We start from the raw sequence: 13,163 nt of genomic DNA on the forward strand, positions 1-13,163 counted from the left end.
TTCCTGCACATCTGCCAGCAGATCCTGGATGCAATGCCAGAGCAGTTACAGTGGCAGTGAGAGTGGTTCATGGGTGGTTCCAGGGAAGGGTGGGGAATAGGATGGGCAGGTGACGACTCAGGGTGGGAGAGGATGGAGCTTGATGTCACCAGTGCATGCTGGAATCTTATCCCCATCTCCAATCCTGACAGGCCACTTGAGGCTTCTAAGATCTACACCAGCTATACAGATGGTATAGATCCAAGGAGACTCTTTGACAACCAGGCAGTCTATGGAGAGGTAAGTAAAAAAGATTCTTGTCTCTCACAGGCCATCTGTCCACTCACCCCACCATAGCATGCAGCACAACTGTGTACACAACGGTGTAGTGTAAACTGCTGGGGGATACAATTGGGCCATTGGAGTTAAAATTTGGATACTTTTTTATATAATGTTTTTGCAACTTGTCATATTTAAATATAATCTAATTTTAAATTGGTGGTGTATATGATTCCTGCATATTTTGAAATTCTAATTATGATGGCTTTATTTAAAGAAAGAGAGTTACGCCCTTCTAAGTCTAGAAGAACACATAATTGTTATGATTGCTGTGAAAAGGATAACCTTGTTTCATGCTCCAGTGCAGCTAAACAAAAACGTGGCACAGTGAGTATAAATAGTTGAACCATTTTTGTCACAATATTGTCACATATTCCAATGTACTTCAGGTTGCATCCAGACTTAGGCAAACAGAGGTCAGTGGTGGTGGAGGGAAAGTTGCAAGATTGGTTATAGAGGAGAAAATGGGTTATAGAGTCCCATCTGGGTCATTCATTATTCCACATCTCTTGTAGTACAGCTTAAGATCATGATCATAGATTATGATTAGGATCATCTTTGTACATGTTTCTGTAATCATATGTGAGCAATAATAACAATGAAGTTTGAGTACCCTCATGCTAATATTTTACTGCTGACAGCCACAGCCTTTCTAACTTAGGGCGCAATCCTATCTTGCGCTAGAACAGGCAAGCCAACAGATAGATGCCCAAAGCGGCTCAGCCAGAGATAAAGGGAAACTTTTCCCCTTACCTCCGGGTAAGCCACCCTTGCGCCTATGGGTCTCCTTGGACTTGTGCCACCTCAGGATTGAAGTGCAGCTCAGGACTGCACTGTGAGAGATATTTCCTCTTGAGAAACAATCAATATTGCTGTATTAGAAGTAAAAGCAAATTGCTGAATTTAAAAACTGAAGACCCTCACACCCCATGGTCTCAGTCTTGAGGATAACTCTTACAGTGCAATCCTATGCCAGAGTAGCACTGATGTTGCTGTGAACATCAGCACAACATCTGAACCACACTGATCAAATCCTAAGCCCATCTAGTGCAAGGGGAGAGGGGAAACAAGAGACCAGGCAACTCTATGCTGGCACAGTACTCATGATAACCCATCAGCATGCAGAGAAACCCAGACATCACTTCCCAATCATGGGTTGGTGACCTGATGTTGGTCCTATGCCTGCCCCATGTACAAGGAGCCATTCCTCATACACTGTTAAGCCCAACACCAGCAGAAAAGTGCCACCAGGATGAACCAAGCAGGGGCAGTGGCAGGAACAGGTCCAATATGTAGCCACTTCTCCCACTTGTGCACCTACCATTGTAAGAGCTGTACCATTGTGGCACAGACAGCAAGGAGGCAAATGCAGAAAACTATTAGAAATGCCACTCTCCAAGGTCACGTCGCTTTATGCTATTCATGCAAACATACACTTCTTAGAAATACCTTAGAAAGTGCATCAGACTAAGGAAGGAAGGCAGCTCTCTTGTGAGATGGCTGTCATTTGAAATAAACACACAGGTCTCACCACAGTATGGGTTTGAGTCCCCGTATGGGAGTCCTCCAGTTGGAAGGAAACTTTTCGTGAAGGGGGTGACTGACACAAGCCCCAAGGGTGTTTCATTAGTGCTGAGGCAAGCCAGGGAGTTGAGATCTCCACTGCACAGGGAGCTGGGCTGGAGGCCAATCAAGAGAGGCTTGAGCCTAATCACCTGGCTGAGAGACTGCAGCATGTGAATCAACTAGTGGGAGCACTGCATGGGTCAGTTGTTGGGCTTGCGTGTGACACAGGGCCTCTGTTGCAGCAGCCTGCCTATTTAGCCACATGTGCGCACACATACACTCCATGCCATTTGCAGCATTGCTGATACCTGCATCAGCATACATGTGAATTGTTGATTTCTTGTCCCAATGCACAAAAAGTTAGAATGATGGTGATGCATGCCCTGAGCAATGGTAGCAGAGAGGTTTCTCCACCCTGCAGAGTCCCAGCCTGAGACCAACTGAGGGAAGAAACAGTTAGGAAGGGGGGAAAGAATACCTGTTCAATAACAAAGAGAAAACAAGTGTGATCAGGTCAGAGTTTTATTTCACAGTCTCAGAAGTGGAGTAGTATCTGAAAGAGAAACACAGAAGTATTGTCAGGGAAAGTACTGGGAGAGAAGTCAGGTTAGCCAAGGAGAGAAAAACCTAGCGGATAGTGCATACTCACTCTGTCCTGCTCTCTGCTTTCCCTTTACTAGATCATCTGATGATCAAGGGAAAACCTTGGTAGTTTTTATCCACTGCCACCAGCTCAGGCTACAGAGACCAGGCAGAGTCTGGGAAAAACCTCCCTCCCAGGAGAACACTGAATCCTGGAGTTCCTGTTAAAAATCAAACCCATGGTAGCATCTGTAAGGCAGAGACCTGACAACCCCCTGAACTATTCATGAACATGGACTAGGCAGACAAAGGGTCAAACGATTAGAGTCCAAAAGAAAAAAGGAATTAAACAGAAAGGAGGAAAAGGGATGAGTACAAGTAGACTAATTGAAAATGCCTGTACTTGGCTGGATGAGCACAAAGAAAATGTCTGATCAAATGAGTATATTAACCCTGAACACCCAGCAGGTGGAGCAGAAGTGCGGCTCAGAATCACAGCCCACAGTCATTGCCCCCCCCCCCATTGCTATGTTAAGCTCAGTGAAGATGGCAGGAAAGACTTGGAATAAAGTTAACAGATAAAGCAAAATAAATTCCACAGACATAGCTTGCTAGAAAATACAGTCTCTATCTTAGTGACTTACATTTGTCCAAGGAATCTTGGTCTCCTACACTTACTGTTGAGTGAGTGCCTTTCCATATACCAGCATTAGTTCTCCAGGGCATAACACATGAGCTCCTTTCATACTTGAGCTTTAAAAGCTTTGGTTTGATGATGTCATCAAATTACATGATTGAAGGAGTGAAAGCCACCTGGCTTTTCCATCCCATCCCCTTTAACTAGATGGATGGGATTGCTGCCCATTTGGCAAGGAAGACTTATTGCTAAGCAGAAAAGTTACTTTTCTAGACAGTCAGGAGTTTTCTGAATCCATGGCTACACATGGCTGGGGAATAATGGAGACAAAGGCTGAACCTATACAGGAGTTTCTGGGGAGTGCCCAAAAATAATGGAAAAAAGGCAAAAAAAGGGAGGGGGGAACAGGGCATTCATCACAATATACAAATAGTCAATATTTATTAACTATAATGTTGGGTGTTTATTGGAATTGTACTGCAAGTCTTATTTTAAGTTCAATTCTTATTATAGTAGTTGACAAAATTTTGATTCTATTCTTGCTCAAGTAAAATTCCAAATGGCTTCTTCTATTTCAGTTTGATTCCACTTTGCCTACCTGCTTTTAATAATATTAGTAATGTTTGTATTTGACAGCATGAGTCGCTCAGTAAAATACTGCAAGATATAGAAAAGAAGCAGGTTAGACTTTTGCTCCTTGAATTAAAAAACCAGAGAGATGCAGGTAAGTACATGACATAGTTAATCACTGAAAGTTTGGCCACATTCTTGATCTGTTGATATGTTGGTGTAGCCAAGTTTAGTATCAGCTGTGAGAAATTAGAGAAAGTTAACCAGGTGTCCAAGTGAATGGTTGTATGGGTTCAGTGACAAACATTCACTATTCAAATTCAGTTAAAAAAAAAAAAAGGATGAGAAGGCTTTTCAACCACTATTGCAGAGATCATACTTCGGTTCCAGAGCTGGTGTTAAGTTGTTCATTATTTTATCTTATAGTTTTATAAGCTGTTTCAAACCAACAACTTGTAGATTTGGACCATATTTTGATTTGTACAGTTTAACAGAATGTTGTCTACGTACATGTCTCCAAGCTGCTTAATTTGCTTTTATGATAATGTTTAGTTCTAATGAAATGTGTAAGAAATAAATTTTCAGACAGCTTTAACTATGTTCTGTATCATTTCATTGCTTGGCTGGAGTTTACTTGGAAAAGCTCTCCCAAATCTGCTCATCCTAGGCTATTTAGTGACTAAGGGCCCAATCCTATCCAATTTTTCAGCACCAGTGCAGCCACAATGAGGCCCCGAGGTAAGGGAATAATTGTTCCCATACCTTAAGGAGGCTTCTGTGACTGCTGCCCCACCACAAGATGCAGTGCATGCCCCATTGGCACAGTTGCACTGGCACTGGAAAATTGGATAGGATTGGGCCCTAACTGGTCTGAGATATGAAGTTACTTTTAAGAAATATAACCATACATCAAGCAAAGGGTTAAAGAACCTCTTTGTCCCTTAACTTGAATGAGATATTGGATTTCTTGTATATAACATGTAAAACTGTAAAAGATTCTAAACAAATTATAAAGCCATATCTAGACAAAAAAGAAAAAGAGTGTATGACACTGGTCAATTTCTCTTTCCCATTGTTTACTGTTTTTTATTGCATCTTCTGCAATTTATCAAAATGCGAAATGTCAGATTAGAGCAATAACTCTTAAACTATGTAAATGTTGAACAGATCATTATATCCGAGACCTATCTCAAATACAGAACCTTTTGAATGGAGTGCTTGCAAAACAGAAATCTGAAAGAGATGATCTTACTAAAAAATACAGGTAAACAGAAGAAGAATTGTGCTTATAGTGTGTTTTTTTTTATTAAACAGAATATAAAACTGGTTGTAGTTCTTCTTTGAAACCACGTAAAACATAGTATAACAAAAATCTTGAAGTCCTTCATCAATTTTGAACCCTGTATACCTCCCTGTTGACTTTCAGCAATTGTAGTGCTTCCAAAGATCCGGTGCCTGCAGAAGAATCTGGATCATAACCAAGACTTTAGGTGTTGTGATGTATGCAAATGAGGAACTTTGTTTTTATTCTATTTGTAAAAATGCTTGAATAAAAGATATTTTTAAAGGCAGAATCATTGTAATAAATGTTTGCTTCCTTACAACGGATTGGTGAAAAAGTTTTTGTTTTTGTTTTTTAATTCATTAGGCACAGAGTAAAGGAATATACTTGAATGACTCCTTGTAAAATTATTTATTTTGCATATATAGTTTTTATTTTAATGGAACCACTATTTATAATTAATTCACAACTGTAGATTTTAAATTTTTGTTTCAGAGCTTCTGCAGAATCCTTTAAACAGGGAATACTGAGAGAACAGCTAGTTAAGCTTGTTTCAAGACAAAAGAGCCTTTTGCTTATGGCACAAAAACAGAAAGAACTAGGCCAGAAAATACTGAACTATAATAATGCCAAAAAAGATCCTTCATGTTCAGCAAAACGAATGTTCAATTCTTGTGCAAGGAACAATACAAAAAATAGTACTTCTGGTAAAACAGAATACCCTGATGTAGTTATGGACCTTGAAACCAGCTCAGCTCTGACAAACAGTTCTTTAGATCAGGAGATCAGCCAGTTTCCAAACAGGTCTCTGAATGTGTCGGGCAGCAATGGAGATGCAATTAAGCACAAAAAGGTTGGACTTCATAATTTGGTGCCTGAAAACAGACTTGAGGCAGATACCATTGCTGAGGAACTGAATTCTAAGATCTCGGACTCCAAGGATCAGGCAACATTGCTTTCAGAACCTGTTGTCTGCTTTATTCAAACAGCACAACCAGAGGAAATTGATTATATATCAGTAACACCTCCAGGAAACAAACACCCACCTGCCACACCAAGGTCCTCTATACTAAGTATTTCAGCATCTGGGAATGTTGGTGTTGCTGTCAACCAGCCAACCAATGAAGATCAACATGTTTGCAGTAATGAGTCTCTGCAGCAACATTCAAATATAAACAAAGAACCCACCTTAGAATTAGAATCCACACACAGCTATCTTGCTACTCATCAGAAAGACATTTTTCTAAAAAATAAGATTGCACTTGATAATCCAGAGCCTACAGGGATGTTTTCTCATGCACTTTCACCAAGCAGGTTCAGCCAAAATCCTTCTCAATCCTTTGACAATCGGGATTCCAAAGAAAAGTCTAAAACAAACAGAATAAAAAGACCCCAGCTATTAGACCTGCTAGTACAAGGAAAAATTAAGCCAGGAGATGATGTTCTGGAATTCACACTGCAGGTAAATTGTTCAGCCACAAAATAATGTAAAATTATTGCAAACTGTATCAAATATAAATATTGAATGCAGCATTTATGGAAAAGTGACATTGGTAAATGCAGTGCTTCCCAGTCTTCAGCACCCTGTGATTCCCTGTGCGCTGCAAATGCAGTGGTAAGAGGCTCAGGACAGATGAGAGGACATCTCAGCATGCCCTCCCAGCATGCAAAAACCATGCTCAGGAACTTAGCCCACCGGGCTGAGGCTCCTACTACCATTTGTAGCATCCCATGCAGATTCACTGCCGGCTAGCTGGCAGCTCGCAACGCCACAGGGAGTGCCTCACGACGGCCCAGGGCTTCGCAGCACACCATTTGGGAACTCCTTGTTATATGTACTGAATTAAATTAAATGTGTAAAATGCATGAGTGACATTATTGAAAACTTCCTCCATGACAAGCAAGAGAAATCTACTTGCAAATAGACATCTTGCATGAGCAGAACACAAGGAGCTTCCAGTGACAGAGTGCCAGTCTATTAAAGATCTGGATACTATCCTAGATGCTCATTTCTGTTGAAATCATCCACATCCACAGTCCGTGTTGACCCATGAAGGCAAATCAGGTCCAGGAAGGGGGTTAGGATTCAGTGGGCACTGCAGTTGTCGAACCCGCTCCCTTCCTGGGCCTGATCCCCCCTCCTCTCTGCCCTATCGCCTCTCCATTCTACCCATCCCTACCAACACCTGCACTGCCCTACCTGCTTCAACAGCTTTTAGAATCTGGGTTGAGCCTGTCAAATGGCAAACAATTATTTTACTTTACAGTTTGAAATATTGAATTAATCTGCTTTATATGTAGGATGCTAATTTTTAGTTTAAAATCTTGACCTAAAGAATACAGTCAACAATAGGTGAAATGTTTCCTCACTTTATAGGATTATAATTTTGAATAGTATTTTGTTTGTTTCTTTTTATTTTTAAATTTAGGATTCCAAACATAAAGCCAGCCTTTTACGAAATGGCAAGGTCAAAACTTCCAACTCGGTTTACCAAAATCCAGTTCAGTGGATTAAAGCACTCTTGAGCACTTCTGTCAGCTGGAAATATGTATGGAATAAGGTGGGTTCATTATTTGATGACTGAAGCAAGATCTAATTCTAGAAGCATGCATTACCCTGGAGATACTCACTTAGGGAGACTGTAATATTACAATTAAATCCAAACTCTTAACAATATTTCAGCACTCACAAATTATACAGAACTATCTTTTCGTTTGGAATACATCACTTGTGAGTAGTAAGACAGGACAAGAAATAGAAGAGAGTCCTTCTAAATTTGACATTCTAGCCAAAGTAGATTTTTCATGTTAAATTGCAGATGTGGTAAATGTATTTTATTTATTTCACATCGTCCTATCTCAGAGACTTAGGATTAAACCAGTTTCATCTGTTTCTCCTCCAGTTCTTCTTTCTCAGAAAATATTTAGTTAGAAAAGTCAGCTGATTTTTTAAAAAGCTTTACACTGTTTCTAGGACAATCATGAAGAGTAGCAACATAGATGCACAGATCCATGCTTTCCCCATTGTTCCTTATGGGGTTACTCCTACTTATGTCCAGTCCCACTCCCCACATGCCATATTTAAATGAAAGAAGCCTTCTATTGAAAGCCAGGTGATTAACAGTGCAGTCCTAACTTGTACTGGAACAGGTAGGCCGATAGGGAAGGGGAAAAAATTCCCCTTATTCCAAGAGAGTTGCAGCGGCCCCAATGAGTCTACTCAGATCTGTGCCATCTAAAGAGGTGGCACAGAGCAGCCTGAAGCTGCTCCGCACCGCCTGGGAACGGGGTTAGGATCTGGCATAATTGCCAGGTCCTGGCCCCACCTGCCACTCACTGCCTGTCCTCCCCCTGCCCTAAAGCGTGTCCGCTCCGCCCTTCTCATGCCCCCCACAGACTCCCACGCTGGCCAAGCTCAGCTGGCGCAAACTCACCTACTGCCCCTGCCACAGAGGCTGGATCTGGCGTCCATGGGCCGGCGCACTTCCATGCACTGGTGTGGCTTACTCTGAGGGAGGCGCAAGCATGCTTTAGGGCATGTTTGCAATCCTCCCAGGCTGGCGCAAGGGACTTGTGCCGACCCAGGGCACACTTAGGATTGCGCCCTAAGTGCACATGTAACCGAACCCATTGTCAACTATTTTTTAATGTTTAGAAGCGCTTTTACTTTTGGGAACATCAGTCTCTAGTGATTTTTTAAAAGTCAGAATATTTTCTGTTATAAAAATGAACTGTCATTCTTTAAATAAGAAGTTGTCATATCAGAAATCTCAAAGCCTATTTTTAAAAAACATTCTTAAGTGGAGCACAGCAATGGACAGTCTACTGCAATTTTGCAATCTACTACAAAGCTTTCTCGTACTCTGTAATCTTCTGCATTTGGGTTTGGTTTTTTATTTTCTTATTTTGCACTAGCTTATGCAAACCAGATCCACAGTCTGACGCAGGGTCTCTCAAAGTATTAGGCAAAGTATTTCTTGATTCCTCATAAAAGGGAAATAAGTACAATCTACAGTGATTAATATGTATTTGTATATACGCAGGTCACATATTGTGGGATTCAGTTATCAACAATAACTGCTGAAGTTGAGGAGTCCTTTAAGAAATCAGAATTACCTCTGCAACAAAATATATTTGGTATGATCTGGTTGAATTTCCACTTAGATAAAAGTATTCATCAAAAGGACTTTAAAAAAAAACAACTCTGATTTCTACCCCACATGTTGACTATTATCAACACATTGTGGACATGGAAGCATTCTTATTTAGAGTTGTACACATAGCTTTGCATGTTACTTACAGAGTGTTTAAAGTATGAAGGAAACAGGTTTTCCTGCTCTGGAAATGGTAAGCTTGATGTGTTTCCCTCCTAAACTGAGCTAGCAACTTTATTCTTATATGAACTGAAGCTTCTATAACTCCTAAATTAATTGACAAATTAACATTGCTTTCACTGGAAGTTAGCATATTTAATGCAGTGCATAAATGAGGTCTATGGAGTTCTGTTGAATTGCTAGAGAGATGGAAAAAAAGAAGCACTGGCTGCAGTTTTGTGAGTACACATAAGGAAGACTGCTGACACTTACAGGATGTGAGGGCAAGCTGTTCTTGGAGGAAGTTATAAATGTTGAACAAGAAAGTGAATAAAGGTTAACTTTCTGTAAAAGGCTTACAAGGGGAATAGGATGGAATAAGGCCTATATAAAAATTTGGCTTTAGTTGCTGGAAAGAGGCAGAGATTTTTAATCATATTTTAATTATTATGAAATATACAAGAGCTTCATTTTATTTCAAGTTAAGATTATGCTGTTCTTATCCTTCCAAGGGCTCAGTCTTGGGAAGGGCAAGAACCAGGAGGAGAAATCATTGGGCCCAGTAATGTGATTTTTTTATAAGAAACACTGAAGTTGCAGCCTCCTGTGAGCTACTGTCAACCAGCTGCCCTCTTGCCAAGGAGGATAAATAAGAGGAGAGCATCTCATCTGACATTCTGCTTTGCTTTTGTCCCTCACACACAAAAGATCCCCATACAATGACACCACACTCAAGTCCCCTTGCCCTGGGGAAAGCCCCAGCCATGGCAACAGGTCTACTCAGACCTGTGCTGCTAAATTGCTGGCATGAATCTGTGTCAGTGGATCTTGTCCTGAAAGGGGCATAGGACACTTCGTGCATATAGGGTAATATACATAGATGGCAGCTCTCCACTCTCCCCAGCAGAAAGAGGATTGAAGCACTATTGGCTTCCCCCTCCTTCTCTTATCGGCCCCAGTTCCTAAGCAGAAAAAGCAAAAGATTAAGCAATAGTCACTTTTACTGCTGCCTTCACTAGCGCGGGGGGCGGGGGTGCAGGCTGCAGCGGGTTACATGCCGGGGGTGTGTGTGTGTGACGTGCCCTGGGGGAGAATGTACTAACTTCGTGGCGTTAGGAGCTACCATGTCATGCCATACACCGTTGGATGCGGAATGGCCAGCGGAGTGCAGTGCAAAAAACAGAATTGAAATTGCTCCTTTCTTCAAAAGTTATGGCCAAAAAACCAGAAGGAAAAAATGCATGGAGCCCTATGGAAAGTGAAAGTGAGCCTTAGCACGTGTTTACTCATGAGTAGGCATACTTGCCATAGTCCGTCAGAAAGGGCAGGCTGAGAGGAATCCAATGACACCAGAATGGTCCCAATCCAATGAATGCAGCCCCCCAAAAACACCCGGGAAGCACCCCCCTCCCAGCTGCAAGTCTGAGCACGAAACAAAGCCACGTGGCCGTGTTTACTTGCGAGTAGGCAGACTTGCCTTTGTCAAGGCAGGCTGAAAGGCCCCAAGGACGTCGGAATGGTCCTGATCCAATGAATGCAACCCCCAAAAACACGGAGAAGGAGGTCCGCCCCCATAGCTGTGAGTCTATGGAGCTCTATGGAAAGTGAAGCAGCCTCACGTCATGTTTACTCACGAGTAGGCAGACGTGCCTTGGCTGGTGGTCAGGCCAGGCAAAGGGGAATGTGAAGACACTGGAATAATAATAGTAATAATAATAACTATTTTTACCCTGCTTTCTCCCCGAAGGGACTCAATGCGGCTTACAACAGGTTAAAACAGATTAAAAACATAATTTAAAAAACAGATAAAAGCATATAACATATCATAAAAACAGCAGTCAGATAAAAAGTGATCAGGTAAAAAGAGCATAGAGCAGCAAATCATAAAAGAATCAGGCCTGTAACCAAGTATTTAAAAAATATTAAAAGGTGTTGAAAAGATGTTAAAAAGGCTGAGAACTCAGAAGGCTTGTTTAAACAGAAGGGTCTTCAGGCCTCGCTGAAAAGTCTCAAGAGAGGGAGCCATTCTTAAGTCAAGGGGAAGGGAATTCCATAGCATTGGTGCCACTACTGAGAAGGCCCTATTTCTTGCGGCCGCCCCACATACCTCCCTAGGTGGCAGCACTTGTAAAAAGGCCTCCTCTGATCAGGAATGGTCCTGATCCATGTAGCTGGAGTGCAACAAATACTCCAGAAGGCAGCCTCTTCTCTTCCACCCGTCCCCCACTAAAAAAAATGTGGCTTGAACTGGTAAGGGAAAGTTTTCTATTTTGCACTTGCAAAGCCAGGTGGGTCTTTATCTTGAAATGCTTGAAACAGAAGAACTTTAAACTGGGCACTGGGGAGGGCTGGAAATCTCACTGATTCTTTTTTTTTGGGGGGGGGGGGTATTGCAGGCAGGCTACAGAGTAAGCTCCATTGACCACTATGGGACTTACTTCAGAGTAGACATGCATAGGATTGGGTTCACAGGCTGCAATTATACCCACACTTTTCTGAGAGTAAACCCCATTGACCACTATGGAACTTACTTCCATAGATTCACTTGGTGGAACAGGACTGGGTCCCCCTTATGCAGTGCTTTTTTTGTAAAAAAAAAAAAAAAGAAAAAAAAAGAAAAAAAAAGGTGCAGGAACTCACAACTTGTTAATCTTTTATTTATTTATTTATTTTTAAACCATTTTTAATTGGAGAAATAAAATATTTTTATGTGCTTCCCCCCTAAAGATGAACTTACTTCTGAGTAGACATGCATAGGATTGGGCTATCAATCTCCACATCCCCTCCCCCCTAGCTACTTTTTCTACACATGGAGAAAAATACTGTACAGGTGCACTTGTAGCGTGTAGTATGTAGTGTGGCACTACTTCGAGGAGAGAAAGCAGTGAATGGATTCCAAAAAATGGTTTACATGAGTTCCATGTAGTAAAATTACTCTAAGCAACGAGAGGGGTCCTTAGATGCACATAGAAACAGCTAAGTTTGCAAACAAGTGATTAAATGTGGTTTAATTCAGGTATCAGAATACTCTGTGTCTTTGGAAAGACACTTGGCATGCAATTGTATGTTCTCTGCTGCCCTGAGCAGCTGCTGTGCATTGCTGGAGAAGAGCTGCAAATGCTGGCTGGCGGAGGGCATGCTTGTGGGGGAAGGATGAGGAGGATCTCTGGCAAGGGTGGACAGCACCTTGTACACACATAGAATCCCTTTTCACCTGCCCTTAGCATGTGAAAACAGGTGCAGATATATATCTGTGCCAGGATTAAGAGCCCAGTCCTAGGTATGTCTACTCTGAAGTAAGTTTTGTTCTAGTCAATGGAGCTTACTCCCAGGAAAGTGCCTAGGATTGCAGCCTAAGAGCCCAATCCTATGCATGTCTACTCAGAAGTCCACTTTAGTGAATGGGGTTTACTGTGGATAGGATGGCAGCCTCAGGACCCAATCCTGTGCCTGTCTACTCAGAAATCAGTCCCATTAGAGTCAATGGGGCTTCCTCCCAGGAAAGTGTGGAGAGGACTGCAGCCTCAGAGCCAAAGCCTATAGCTGTCTCCTCAGAAGTCAGTCCCATTAGAGGCAGTGGGGCTTCCTCCCAGGAAAGTATGGACAGGACTGCAGCCTCAGAGCCCCTCCTGTGCCTGTCTCCTCAGAAGTCAATCCCATTAGAGGCAGTGGGGCTTCCTCCCAGGAAAGTGTGGAGAGGACTGCAGCCTGAGAGCCCTTCCTCTGCCTGTCTACTCAGAAGTCAGTCCCAGTAGAGGCAGTGGGGCTTCCTCCCAGGAAGGTGTGGAGAGGACTGCAGCCTCAGAGCCCATCCTCTGCCTGTCTACTCAGGCTGCAATGCTATGACACTTTTCCCGGGAGTAAGCCCCATTGAACACAATGGAACTTACTTCTG

General features: G+C 42.2%; 1 protein-coding gene across 1 annotated transcript in view; it reads left to right on the plus strand.

The window, feature by feature from the left end:
* ANKRD31 (ankyrin repeat domain 31) overlaps window positions 1-13,163 on the plus strand; it is an 84,057-nt gene that overhangs the window by 61,780 nt on the left and 9,114 nt on the right. The window contains exons 21-25 of the mRNA XM_066612544.1: window positions 3,740-3,827; window positions 4,841-4,937; window positions 5,451-6,417; window positions 7,385-7,516; window positions 8,999-9,092. Coding sequence (XP_066468641.1) covers window positions 3,740-3,827; window positions 4,841-4,937; window positions 5,451-6,417; window positions 7,385-7,516; window positions 8,999-9,092 — 1,378 coding nt within the window. The remainder of the gene's footprint in view (window positions 1-3,739; window positions 3,828-4,840; window positions 4,938-5,450; window positions 6,418-7,384; window positions 7,517-8,998; window positions 9,093-13,163) is intronic.

Source organism: Tiliqua scincoides, chromosome 2 (genome assembly GCF_035046505.1).
Source record: "Tiliqua scincoides isolate rTilSci1 chromosome 2, rTilSci1.hap2, whole genome shotgun sequence".
In the NCBI taxonomy this organism is placed as follows: Eukaryota; Metazoa; Chordata; class Lepidosauria; order Squamata; family Scincidae; genus Tiliqua; species Tiliqua scincoides.